The sequence below is a fragment of the Ahaetulla prasina genome, chromosome 2 (assembly GCF_028640845.1).
Source record: "Ahaetulla prasina isolate Xishuangbanna chromosome 2, ASM2864084v1, whole genome shotgun sequence".
In the NCBI taxonomy this organism is placed as follows: domain Eukaryota; kingdom Metazoa; phylum Chordata; class Lepidosauria; order Squamata; family Colubridae; genus Ahaetulla; species Ahaetulla prasina.
The window spans coordinates 248,908,893-248,922,948 of record NC_080540.1 but is presented as its reverse complement, the minus strand read 5'-3'; the positions used below and the strand labels follow the sequence as shown (position 1 = coordinate 248,922,948).

General features: G+C 39.0%; 1 protein-coding gene across 1 annotated transcript in view; it reads left to right on the top strand.

The window, feature by feature from the left end:
• HSD17B4 (hydroxysteroid 17-beta dehydrogenase 4) overlaps window positions 1–14,056 on the top strand; it is a 79,448-nt gene that overhangs the window by 9,508 nt on the left and 55,884 nt on the right. The window contains exon 3 of the mRNA XM_058168130.1: window positions 13,243–13,350. Within this exon, the coding sequence (XP_058024113.1) occupies window positions 13,243–13,350 (108 nt within the window). The remainder of the gene's footprint in view (window positions 1–13,242; window positions 13,351–14,056) is intronic.

The window sequence follows — 14,056 nt, the reverse complement described above, 5'->3', positions numbered from 1 at the left end:
TGGGCCACTTCCTGAGGGCCTGGCTCACGGCTCGGTTGAGGAACTTGTTGCGGCCTGGGAACGGGCCGCGGCGGGGGCCTTAGACCGGGTCGTGCCTTTGCGGCCTCTGACCCGGCGCAGGTCCCAACCGGTTCCTTGGTTCTCCGAGGAGCTGAGAGGGATGAAGCGCCGGAGAAGACGCCTAGAGAGTTCCTGGAGGTCTAGCCGTTCGGAAGCTGATCGGACACTAGTGAAGTCCTATAATAGGGCTTACCTAGTGGCATTGAGGGAAGCGAGGCGTAGCTACGCCTCCTCCCTCATTGCATCGGCAGATAACCGCCCAGCCGCCCTGTTTCGGGTGACTCGTTCCCTCCTTCACCAGGGGGAGCGGGATGACCCGCTGCAGGGACGTGCTGAGGAGTTTAACGGTTATCTATACGATAAAATCGTTCAGCTTCGGGATGGTCTGGACCAAAATTGCGGTGACTCAGGTGAAACGGCTGAGGGTGGTCTTGGTGACATTTTATGGGATGAATTTGACCCTGTGGCTCCCGAGGACATGGACAGGTTGTTGGGTAGGCTGAATGCCACCACGTGTTTACTGGACCCGTGCCCCTCCTGGTTGGTGCTGGCCACTCAGGAGGTGACACGAGGCTGGCTCCAGGCAATTACGAGTGCTTCATTGGTGGAGGGAGTCTTCCCAGCCGCCTTGAAAGAGGCGGTGGTGAGACCCCTCCTCAAGAAGCCTTCCCTGGACCCGGCTGTTTTAGGTAATTATCGTCCGGTCTCCAACCTTCGCTTCGCGGCGAAGGTTGTAGAGAGTATGGTGGCATATCAGTTTCCCTTACACCTGGATGAAACTGTCTATCTAGACCCGTTCCAGTCCGGTTTCCGGCCCGGTTACAGCACTGAGACGGCTTTGGTCGCGTTGGTGGATGATCTCTGGAGGGCCAGGGATAGGGGTTGTTCCTCTGCCCTGGTCCTATTAGACCTCTCAGCGGCTTTCGATACCATCGACCATGGTATCCTGCTGCGCCGGTTGGGGGGATTGGGAGTGGGAGGCACCGTTTATCGGTGGTTCTCCTCCTATCTCTCCGATCGGTCGCAGACGGTGTTGACAGGGGGGCAGAGGTCGGCTCCGAGGCGCCTCACTTGTGGGGTGCCGCAGGGGTCGATTCTCTCGCCCCTTCTGTTCAACATCTATATGAAGCCGCTGGGTGAGATCATCAGTGGCTTCGGTGTGAGGTACCAGCTGTACGCTGATGACACCCAGCTGTACTTTTCCACACCGGGCCACCCCAACGAAGCTATCGAAGTGCTGTCCCGGTGCTTGGAAGCCGTACGGGTCTGGATGGGGAGAAACAGGCTCAAGCTCAATCCCTCCAAGACAGAGTGGCTGTGGATGCTGGCATCCCGGTATAGTCAGCTGAGTCCACGGCTGACTGTTGGGGGCGAGTCACTGGCCCCGATGGAGAGGGTACGCAACTTGGGCGTCCTCCTGGATGAACGGCTGTCTTTTGAAGATCATTTGACGGCCGTCTCCAGGAGAGCTTTTTACCAGGTTCGCCTGGTGCGCCAGTTGCGCCCCTTTCTAGACCGGGATGCCCTATGCACGGTCACTCACGCCCTCGTGATGTCTCGCCTGGATTACTGCAATGCTCTCTACATGGGGCTCCCCTTGAAGGGCATCCGGAGACTGCAGTTAGTTCAGAATGCGGCTGCGCGGGTTATAGAGGGAGCCCCTCGTGGCTCCCGTATGACACCTATCCTGCGCAGGCTGCACTGGCTACCTGTGGCCTTCCGGGTGCGCTTCAAGGTTTTGGTAACCACCTTTAAAGCGCTCCATGGCATAGGGCCGGGTTACTTACGGGACCGCCTACTGCTACCGAATGCCTCTCACCGACCCGTGCGCTCTCACAGAGAGGGACTCCTCAGGGTGCCGTCAGCTAGGCAGTGTCGTCTGGCGACGCCCAGGGGAAGGGCCTTCTCTGTGGGGGCTCCCACCCTCTGGAACGAACTCCCCCCAGGACTCCGTCAACTTCCGGACCTCCGAACCTTCCGTCGCGAGCTTAAAACACATCTTTTTATCTGTGCAGGACTGGACTAGATTTTAAATTTATAGGGGTTTTAAATTGGTTTTAATATTTATATTATTTTTTAAGAATTTGGCTTTTAGAATAAGTTTTTTAATGGTTATTTTAATTTGTACATAAATGTTTTTATCTGCCTGTGAACCGCCCTGAGTCCTTCGGGAGATAGGGCGGTATACAAATACGAATAAACTAAACTAAACTAAACTAAACTAAAATTATTTGACCAGTTTCTGATTATATGAAAGTTATTTGACCAGTTTCTGATTATTTCCTCCTGCACCCTTTTAAAGAGCAGAAAGTGAGGAATGCAGGGAATATGTATTAGATCTTCAGCAGATCACTGGGAAATCAATGTGAAAAAAGTACATTTATACATTTTGTTATTAGAGCAAGATTGCCAAACTGAAACTCCAATTATTATGAGGGTTCTCTGAGGATTTGCTTTATTAGCCCAAGGATCTTCATCTTTAAAGGTTTTTCATTCTTTGATTCAAAAGTCTCCAGTGAATGAAAAGTGAAAAAGTATTTGTTAAGCTAGCTTAGCTAACCAGTTAACTAACTAAATAAAATAACTTAAAAATAATTTTTTCTGCAAAAGAACTGTTGTTTCGCCGTTTCATTTTGGCTGCCTATCTGACAGCTTTTTTCATTATTTACAAGACTGTATTTGGTTTGGTTGTTGAATAAGATTAAAATGTTAAATCCCTTGGCAGAATTCTTCTACTCATAAGAGGCAATTATGTTATGCCTGAAAATTATTTCCAGTTGTGCCCAGTAATAGAAATGGCATTGGCAGTTCTCAAAGGAAAGATGAAATCATGTTTTGTCTTCCATCTGGCATGTATTGTATCACCCTCTAGTAAGAAGTTATCACTTCTGCCAATTTAGCTAAATGTCAGATTATTGTTGATGAAAAGCAGGAAAATACAAACAAGCAAATAAGCACACCCTTGTGATGTAGAAAAAATATTTTTGGCAGTTGTGGGTCTTCCAGGTCCGTATTTACTTATTTATTTACAGGATTTATGCCTATCTTACATCATGATCTAGGCAACTCAAAACAATTCATTAAAAACTATAAAAATTAGAATACTACCCCTTCCCTTCCAGGTGCCACACCAAACAGCCTACCATCAACCCCCAATTTAGCTTCACAATCTTCCAGAAGCTTAAAGGGTGTAGGGATCCTTCTCAGATTTTGGACAGGGTAGCACTCACCTGATGGGAGTCAGTTGGCTGGAGCACATTGGTCCTTCTCGCCTCTTCCCTTTTTTCTCAAAACAGCCATTCCCAAACATCCTGACTTGAGTGATTGGCAGGGAAGGGGGAGCAGAGGGAGAAAAGTGAGGAATTGATTTTGCTTGTTTTGTTTGTTTGGAGCACCAGCAAGTATTTTCTTCTTTTCCCCTAACACAACCCTGCAATGAAGAATAGAAACAGGACTTGTGGATGGGGGATGTTTTGCCACATCAACATACTCACACAAACCCTGTTTCCTTTTTGTTTTTCCAGGGCTTTGGATTTCAGCCAAATTCAGTCTTATTTGGAGTTCACTTTGAATTCTATTTTATATTTGAACTATGGTCTAAAATGGACCTACTGAGCTATTAAATCAAAGGATAGGATAGTAGGCTAGGAAGTATGAGTGGATGGGAATTTTGCCATGACTTTAAATGTCTTGGTTAATGAGTTGAATTAAAATATGGAGCTGAAGCTTTCCAAATGTTTAAGTACCTCTGAACAGGAGACTTCATATTTCTCGATACAAATACAAGTAGTCTTCAATTTGCAACAGTTCATTTAGCGACTGTTCAAAGATACAACAGCACTGAAAAAAATGACTTATGACTGTTTTTCACACTTATGACCGTTGCAGGATCCCCATTGTCACATGATCAGAATTTGGACGCTTGATAACTGACTCATATTCATAATATTTCCAGTATCCTGGGGTCATATAATCACCTTTTGTGACCTTCTGAGAAGCAAAATCAGTGGGGAAGCCAGATTCAGTTAACGCTTTATTAAATTACAAAATTAGTTAATGTTACTAATTTAACATCTGCAGTGATTCACTAACAACTGTGGCAAGAAAGGTCATAGAATGGGGCAAAACTCATTTAACACCTGTCTTGCTTAGCAACAGAAATTTTAGGCTCAAATCATTAGTCGAGGACTACCTGTATAAACAGGAAAAGAGTTTTTGAATTTACTAGGCCTATACCATCTTTTAGAAAAGAATAGAATAGAATAGAATAGAATAGAATAGAATAGAATAGAACTGAACTGAACTGAACTGAACTGAACTGAACTGAACTGAACTGAACTGAACTGAACTGAACTGAATTTATTGGCCAAGTGTGATTGGACACACAATGCTCTCAGTGTACATAAAAGAAAAAGAAAGGCTTCCGGTTGGTGCCACCTTTCTCGCTGGGTGCCTAATTAAGGCATTCCGCACTGGATATCGTAAAAGCCGGTGAAAACAGCGAAGAACAGCTGTTCCCGGCTTCAATTTCCCTCTCTGATTGAAAGAGAGAGAATAGAGCAGCGGGGGGGAGTGGTAGATTCCCCTAGGGGCTTTGTTTTTGTTATGCAAAGAACCGAAGGGTTGAATCCCATTGAATCCTGCTTTAATCTCCGGTCTTCAGCGCGCTCCTGCAAAAGCAGGAAAAGAGGAAGGTGTCCACCTCTGCTCAATTGATTTCTTTTTGTGGATTTCTATATGCAGACAGAAGAAGCACGAGTGAACAATTATTGGATTGCAAGTATTTTTGATTTCCTGACTTCCACCTTTTAAAAAGAGAAACTTTTTTTCCCCCTTGCTTTAACTGACTGTTTAAAATGGCGTTTGAGAGGAAGTGAAGTAAAGTGGAAAGGAACAAGCTGCGTAACTAAAAAGCTAGGAAACACTATTTGTGAATTGTAACGAATTGAGCTCTCCTATACTTAAAGGAAAAATTGTGTTTACTTGCTGAGAAAGTGAAAGTGAATGGAGACTTCATCTTATTGTGCTGGACTGTGGACTGTTGGATTGTATTAGTTTGTTTAAGTATTTCATAAGGGGATTCTCAGCAAGAACTTTGCCATTATGGTTCTTTCAGAAGAATGGATTTGTGACTTTATACAGGATTATACAGAAAGAATGTATTTAATTATTCAAAAATATGAATTTATAAAAAATGGGGACGTTTTGGATGAGAGCTTGGAGGAAATTAACCAGTGTAATCAGTACTTGGAATATGGAATGGAGGTGCAAGCAAAAATGGATAAAAATGAAGATATGATCGTGAATAAACAAGTTGATGTAAAGAGGCTCTTTTTAAAAAGTTTAGATGAAATGCCTGAATCTGTGTTACAAGAGGCTGCTTCCCGAATCGGAAAAATTCACAGGATTAATGCTTTCCAAGAGTTCTCTTTCCAGACTGATGGAATATATGGCAGTAACTTGTGGATTGTTGGACATAAGGAACTATTAGGAAATATTGTGATTGACTTTTTAAAAGGAGTAATGAAGGAAAGACAGAGACTAATGCATCAAAAAAATGGCAAGAGATAAAAGTATTATCCTTGAAAGAAGCTTTTTTTGAAATATTAACAGATAAAAATATTAGCGTTCCTGAAAGACTATATGTGAGAAAGATCTGGAAGAAATGGGTTGATTATATGTTTCACATCTATCATAAAAGACTAAATATTTGGATTTATATTGGATTTTGACGAGGAAGGACTAAAGTTGAATAGATACTGTAATTTCTTGTATTGAAATTATATAATGTGTTGTATTGAATTGTAAATAGAATATTCTCGAAAGATCTTATGTAAGAAAGATTTGGGGGGAAAATTATATGGTTATAGAAACTATAAGGGAAATATTCTCTGAATTGGATTGGATTTTTATGCATTAGCTGGTTTTAAATACTTTAGGATTAATCTGTTTTATTGATTTATATATTTTATTACTGTTAATTGTTAATTAATTAATTTATTTATTTTTGAAGGATTTTGGTTATGTAAGGAGGAAGTCAGAGCTAGAGAGGGAAGATTGGCATAATAGTTTTGGGGAAAAAATTTTTTTTTAGCATATGTTTGTTTTATTTTTAACTATACCTTGTGTTTGTTCCGGGAAGTCAGGGGAGGGGTTTGTGAAGGAGAGGGAGGGGCTGGTGGAAAGGGGGAAAAAAATTTTTGTAAAACTTTTTGATTAAAAAAAAGAAAGAAAAAGAAACAGCGTTTCCCAATCTTGCCTATCTGAAAATGTGCAGAGTCCAGGATGGTTCTCTGCTGAATTCTGGGAATTGAACTCTATGCATCTTCAGGTGATCAAGATTAGGAAACATTTTTTTAGAATATCCTTTTGGTGATGGGTGCAGGCAACGAGCAGACTGAATTATGCTGAAATCTTGAATTAGGCTTTTTGCCCCCAGTTTCAGCTTGCAAATCTGTATGATCCAGTCCTGGTTGTCTTAGCAACCACCTCTGAATCACCTCTTTACGCTAGGTTTTGATTTGTGTTAACAGATGTTTCAAGTTCTTGTTTCTATTCTGCAAGTCTGTATTTCTCAACCTCAGCAAGCGTAGGATGTGTGGACTTCAACTCCCAGAATTCTCCAGTCAGCAGAGTTGCTGAAGTTTACAACATTCTTCTACAGAACATTATTAAAAGGGGCTGGGACAAGCCTTTATCATTTTGTACTCAATAAAGGTTACCTACAGAAACAAGTGTTTTATAGCAACAAAACTCCCAAGTTGGATAGATTTTGTTGTTTCCTTCTTTTAGATGTTTTAACAATCTGTAAAATGCCCAGAATTATTGGAAGTTAATTGGAGTTGAGTAGTATAATAATTATTTAGAATTAGTTAGAATTTAAAACCATATTTTAAATAATAGAAAAAGGATTTTTCCATTTTGTTACTGAAATAACCATAACATTAAATATTTTATTATTGAATGTCTTATATAGCTGCTGTATTGAGCATATGACTATAAATATAAGCAGGATAATTTTACAGATAAATGCTAAGTGGAATCAGAATCCTTGCCGGAAACACTGAATACAAACAGTCTTTTTGAATAAAAATTCAGTTTGGATGAAGCTATTTTTTTTCTCAATAGCTTTAATGAATTTTGTATTGGCCTTTGAGCTCCTTTGTTTACTATTTTGCTTTTGTGAGGATTGGGCCTTTTTAGAATGAGCAAGAATGAAAGTGAACTTTTGTGGAACAAGGTTTTCTGAGTTTTCATTAACAAGATTAGTTAAGAAATCCACTAAGGTGAAATACAATTACCTGGATGAAAACCTTTGGTGTAAACTGGGAAATGTGTTATATATGGATAGTTCAGTACATCAGTTCACTGCTTTGCCTTCCACCTTTAGTGAGAAGTGAGAGGCCTGTCTCTTCAGAGGAGCTGGACCTATCTGCATCTTGATAATGCCCTAGTATAAACAGAAGCCAATGCAGAATGAATAAAAAAAAAAAGAAACAAAAGTATAAAATAGAAGAACAAGTATTGTACATATCTCTCTATTTCATGGCTATATTTGGTGTTTGGAGTCAGTGCTGACTCCTGGTAACTGCCTGCCTGGACATATTCCTGCAGTTTTCTTGGCAATATTTAAGAAATACCCTGTTTCTCTGAAAATAAGACCTATCCCGAAAATAAGACCTAGCATGATTTTTATGTGTGTGCTTAATATAAAACCTATCCCAAATAAGCCCTGTTTAAGAGCCTTCGCAGCCATTCGCTCGGCCATTCCATCTGGTTGTTTGTAGTGCCACAGTTAAGAGGGTGGTGGAGCTTACCTCAGGGTCCCCATAGCCATGCTATCCATGCCCTGATACCTGCCTCACGGCAACAGCACCGGCAGCCATGTGCAGCAGGAGCCAGCTCAGTTCTGCTTGCTCGTGGTCGCAACAGACCAGGAGGATGAGCAGTGTGCTGGTGCCACAGATGTGAGGTAAGGCAGGTGTTGATGTAAAGAGGCTCTTTTAAAAAGTTTAGATGAATTGCCTGAATCTGTGTTACAAGAGGCTGCTTCCCGAATCGGAAAAATTCACAGGATTAATGCTTTCCAAGAGTTCTCTTTCCAGACTGATGGAATATATGGCAGTAACTTGTGGATTGTTGGACATAAGGAACTATTAGGAAATATTGTGATTGACTTTTTAAAAGGAGTAATGAAGGAAAGACAGAGACTAATGCATCAAAAAAATGGCAAGAGATAAAAGTATTATCCTTGAAAGAAGCTTTTTTTGAAATATTAACAGATAAAAATATTAGCGTTCCTGAAAGACTATATGTGAGAAAGATCTGGAAGAAATGGGTTGATTATATGTTTCACATCTATCATAAAAGACTAAATATTTGGATTTATATTGGATTTTGACGAGGAAGGACTAAAGTTGAATAGATACTGTAATTTCTTATATCGAAATTATATAATGTGTTGTACTGAATTGTAAATAGAATATTCTGAAAGATCTTATGTAAGAAAGATTTGGGGAAAATTATATGGTTATAGAAACTATAAGGGAAATATTCTCTGAATTGGATTGGATTTTTATGCATTAGCTGGTTTTAAATACTTTAGGATTAATCTGTTTTATTGATTTATATATTTTATTACTGTTAATTGTTAATTTATTTATTTATTTATTTTTGAAGGATTTTGGTTATGTAAGGAGGAAGTCAGAGCTAGAGAGGGAAGATTGGCATAATAGTTTTGGGGAAAAAAATTTTTTTTAGCATATGTTTGTTTTATTTTTAACTATACCTTGTGTTTGTTCCGGGAAGTCAGGGGGGAGGGGGGTTTGTGAAGGGAGAGGGGAGGGGGGCTGGTGGAAAGGGGAAAAAAAATTTTTGTAAAACTTTTTGATTAAAAAAAAGAAAGAAAAAGAAACAGCGTTTCCCAATCTTGCCTATCTGAAGATGTGCAGAGTCCAGGATGGTTCTCTGCTGAATTCTGGGAATTGAACTCTATGCATCTTCAGGTGATCAAGATTAGGAAACATTTTTTTAGAATATCCTTTTGGTGATGGGTGCAGGCAACGAGCAGACTGAATTATGCTGAAATCTTGAATTAGGCTTTTTGCCCCCAGTTTCAGCTTGCAAATCTGTATGATCCAGTCCTGGTTGTCTTAGCAACCACCTCTGAATCACCTCTTTACGCTAGGTTTTGATTTGTGTTAACAGATGTTTCAAGTTCTTGTTTCTATTCTGCAAGTCTGTATTTCTCAACCTCAGCAAGCGTAGGATGTGTGGACTTCAACTCCCAGAATTCTCCAGTCAGCAGAGTTGCTGAAGTTTACAACATTCTTCTACAGAACATTATTAAAAGGGGCTGGGACAAGCCTTTATCATTTTGTACTCAATAAAGGTTACCTACAGAAACAAGTGTTTTATAGCAACAAAACTCCCAAGTTGGATAGATTTTGTTGTTTCCTTCTTTTTAGATGTTTTTAACAATCTGTAAAATGCCCAGAATTATTGGAAGTTAATTGGAGTTGAGTAGTGTAATAATTATTTAGAATTAGTTAGAATTTAAAACCATATTTTAAATAATAGAAAAAAGGATTTTTCCATTTTTGTTACTGAAATAACCATAACATTAAATATTTATTATTGAATGTCTTATATAGCTGCTGTATTGAGCATATGACTATAAATATAAGCAGGATAATTTTACAGATAAATGCTAAGTGGAATCAGAATCCTTGCCGGAAACACTGAATACAAACAGTCTTTTTGAATAAAAATTCAGTTTGGATGAAGCTATTTTTTTTCTCAATAGCTTTAATGAATTTTGTATTGGCCTTTGAGCTCCTTTGTTTACTATTTTGCTTTTGTGAGGATTGGGCCTTTTTAGAATGAGCAAGAATGAAAGTGAACTTTTGTGGAACAAGGTTTTCTGAGTTTTCATTAACAAGATTAGTTAAGAAATCCACTAAGGTGAAATATAATTACCTGGATGAAAACCTTTGGTGTAAACTGGGAAATGTGTTATATATGGATAGTTCAGTACATCAGTTCACTGCTTTGCCTCCCATCTTTAGTGAGAAGTGAGAGGCCTGTCTCTTCAGAGGAGCTGGACCTATCTGCATCTTGATAATGCCCTAGTATAAACAGAAGCCAATGCAGAATGAATAAAAAAAAAAGAAACAAAAGTATAAAATAGAAGAACAAGTATTGTACATATCTCTCTATTTCATGGCTATATTTGGTGTTTGGAGTCAGTGCTGACTCCTGGTAACTGCCTGCCTGGACATATTCCTGCAGTTTTCTTGGCAATATTTAAGAAATACCCTGTTTCTCTGAAAATAAGACCTATCCCGAAAATAAGACCTAGCATGGTTTTTATGTGTGTGCTTAATATAAAACCTATCCCAAATAAGCCCTGTTTAAGAGCCTTCGCAGCCATTCGCTCGGCCATTCCATCTGGTTGTTTGTAGTGCCACAGTTAAGAGGGTGGTGGAGCTTACCTCAGGGTCCCCATAGCCATGCTATCCATGCCCTGATACCTGCCTCACGGCAACAGCACCGGCAGCCATGTGCAGCAGGAGCCAGCTCAGTTCTGCTTGCTCGTGGTCGCAACAGACCAGGAGGATGAGCAGTGTGCTGGTGCCACAGATGTGAGGTAAGGCAGGTGTTGGGGTATGCGTGGCTGGCTGCAGGAGCCCTGAGGTAAGCCAGTGCAGTATGCATGGTGCAGCTCCACCACCCCCTGCCACGCAGTGGTGGCACTAGCACACCGTGCCACCTCATGCCCCAACTCGGCCAAGCAGAAGAAATGGATTTCTCGTACATGGAAAAAAAGACACCCAAAAAGGTGTCCAAAAGAAAATAAGACCTGGTCTTATTTTAGGGGAAACACAGGTAGCTTGCCATTGCCTGCTTCCTCCTTTCTTCCACTAAGAAAGTTAATGACTGGCCCAAGGTCACGCAATTGGCTTTGTGCCTAGGCAGAAATAGAACACAGAGTATTCTGATTTCTAGTCTGATGCTTTAATCACTTTACCAACCTGGCTCTCATGGATAGTCTGTACCTAATTGGAAGCAAAAAGTAGAATAGCTAGCAAAAAAAAAAAGGCAATTTTTTAAAAAAAATGCAAGATCTAGTTGAAATAAAAAAGTAATGCTGGAAATTTAAAATTGCTGATTTTTAAGTCAGTTTTCCCAAAATCAGTTCCCTTCAAATATACTGCCAGTTAAAACAATTAAAACTTACTTGAATCAGGCTCAGCTCTTGGTGACTAAATGTATTCTGTCTATTTTGAATATATTCCGTCAAACCAAATAAATGATTAAATATATTTTTCTGGTTAAAACATTTTTAGGTTTGACCACATGGGGGAGATGCTGCTTCATAAAAACATATTATTCTTTTTTAATATAATTGGTTCTATTTTAAACTGTTCTTCTAGATGAATTATTTTCTAGTATTATTGCTTAATTTGAAATTTTCTGTATTATTTAGATAACTAGCAGTCCATCATGAAAAAATGCAATGTTTGCCTTTTGGATTAAAAATAGTTTGTAAAGGAGTAATAAATTATTGGATCTGTCAAAGGTTGATGTACTTTCAAAAAAATCAGTGACTTTTGTGCTTATTGCCACAAAAAGTTTGTCCCGGGTTTAAAACACATATTTTTTATATTCAGCTTGTACATCAAATACACAACTGTTTTCACAACTGTTTTTACTTATCAAAAATACGGATTACTTGATGATTTCTCAAGATTCTTCAACCAAAGTATTTTCACCTATTCCAAGAAAGAAAGATTGGACTTTTTCATGTTGTGTGGGAAAGTGTTTATATATTCTTTCTGAAAATCTTTTTAAAATGTATAATTTATTTTACCCCTTCAGACCTTTTGATCTGAATGTACAGTAAAAATAAATCAGTAAGAGCTATCTGTATAAAAGTAAATTAGAATTGTGCCCTGGTTGAAAAGAATGACTTCTTTGACCTCGTGGACTTTGACCTGTTAGCAAAGAAAATAAATAAATGTGTAGCACTACTTAACGTATGAGTGTAATTAAGCCTGGAATTACAGTTGTAAGTTATCCTGGTCATTAAGTGGATCACCATATGCCTGCACCAAATTTTATGACTTTTTTGTGGGTCATGAAGTGAATTACCATGGTCATTAAGTGAATTCATTGTCCGCAATGGATATTTTTTGCCAGGAATTGGACATAAATGCCAGTTTCTGGCAAAAAAAAAATTATAAATTGTGACTACTGGATCTTGCAAATGGCCATAAATGGTGGCTGGTTGCTGAGCATCCCGAATGTGATCATGTGACTGGGCTTTCCAACCACTGAATTATGAATCCGGATCATCATAAGTAATCCTGGAGAAGTATGTCATAACTTCAAATGGTTACTAGGTGACCAATTGTAAGCTGAGGGCTACCTGAACTCTTGTAGTCATTAAAATAGCCAGATTTTTTTCAGGCTTCCATGCAAATCTTAAAAATAATAATGCTGTTTTGAAGAAGCTGCTGATTAAAGTTAATGAAACTGAGAAATCACTTTGAATACAGGAAATGGTATTTAGAGCAGTTGATTGGATAAGCCAAATAGCTTAATATCTGCAAAGCTGCTGCAAGAATAAAGAAACCTCTTCAGATAGCAGTTTATGGAAAGATACCCAAATATTAACAGTATATTCAATATAAACTCACTTTCTTAACAAAAGACTCAGTTCAGTGACCTGCAGGATGGCAACTACTTATATTATTGTTATACCTTCATAGGAGATGCTAACATACCTGACATTTGGCCTCACCAACCTGAAGTTGCAATTCACACATTCATTACAGCATCTAGAAGTTGAGTTATAGCAACTAGATACCTTTTTTGTTGTTGATTTGAAACATTTTGTTGCTTATCCAAATAGCTTCTTCAGTCTGGAAGATAAGTCTTAAATAATGTTTCAAATCAACAAGAAAAGAAATCCAGTTGCGCTCACTCAACTTCCAGACAACTCTACCTGGATTACTGAGAATCTTCATCAACATTCATTACAGCATGAAATCTTCACTATACCAGTAAGGCAATGCCTGAATGATCACTGAAGACTGCAGAGAATGACAGCTATTTTATCTAAGTACTAGTTGGACTCAATTTCTATGTCTCCCTTTGTCTTTTTTATATTTGTCACAGTGAATGATCTTGGAGGTGACATCAAGGGACATGGAAAGAGTTCTTCAGCTGCTGACAGAGTGGTTCAAGAAATACGAGCCAAAGGTGGAAAAGCAGTAGCTAATTATGGTATGTTATACTCATTCTATTCCAGTGTAAATATCTATAGTTAAATGCTACAGATCTGGAAAAAATCATCTCTCATTCTATCATTGAGATGATTGTTGTAAATGTTAATCAAAACAAAATCAGCAAGTTCCTTGAAGATTTAAATTACTGTCCCATGATAAATTATTTCAGTCAATAGAAAGTGGTCATGCCACTGATGAGAGAGAGATCTAATGTGCCTTGAATTGCATGATTGTTAATGAACTCATGGATTGTTTGTGATTGCAAATCCATGTTGGATTCATACTGTTTAGTATTGAGCCATGATCCGTAATTCCAAAATGTGATTCATTTTAAAGTGAGGTTCACTGTCCATTAGATTCTTATTCTTTGTTATGTTGTGGTTGTTTGGTTTAGAAATATGTATTATATTGATGCATTACATGAAAAAAAATCCAGGTAGAATACCCCTATTTTAAAAGCTTTCGGATATTTGGGGATAAACTCATTGTGCTTCACAGAGTTTTATGTTCACTTAAAAGATATATTAGTGCACGCTTAAACGTAGCACATATACTATGCATATGAGTGATATAGCGAATACCATGAGCCACTGTATAATGTGTGATGTTGTTGACGCATTCTTGTATCTGAAAAATTTATTTGGTCATTTGAAGGCAACTACATTCTCCTAATTTCACATTCAAGCTTATCCAAGTGTCATTAA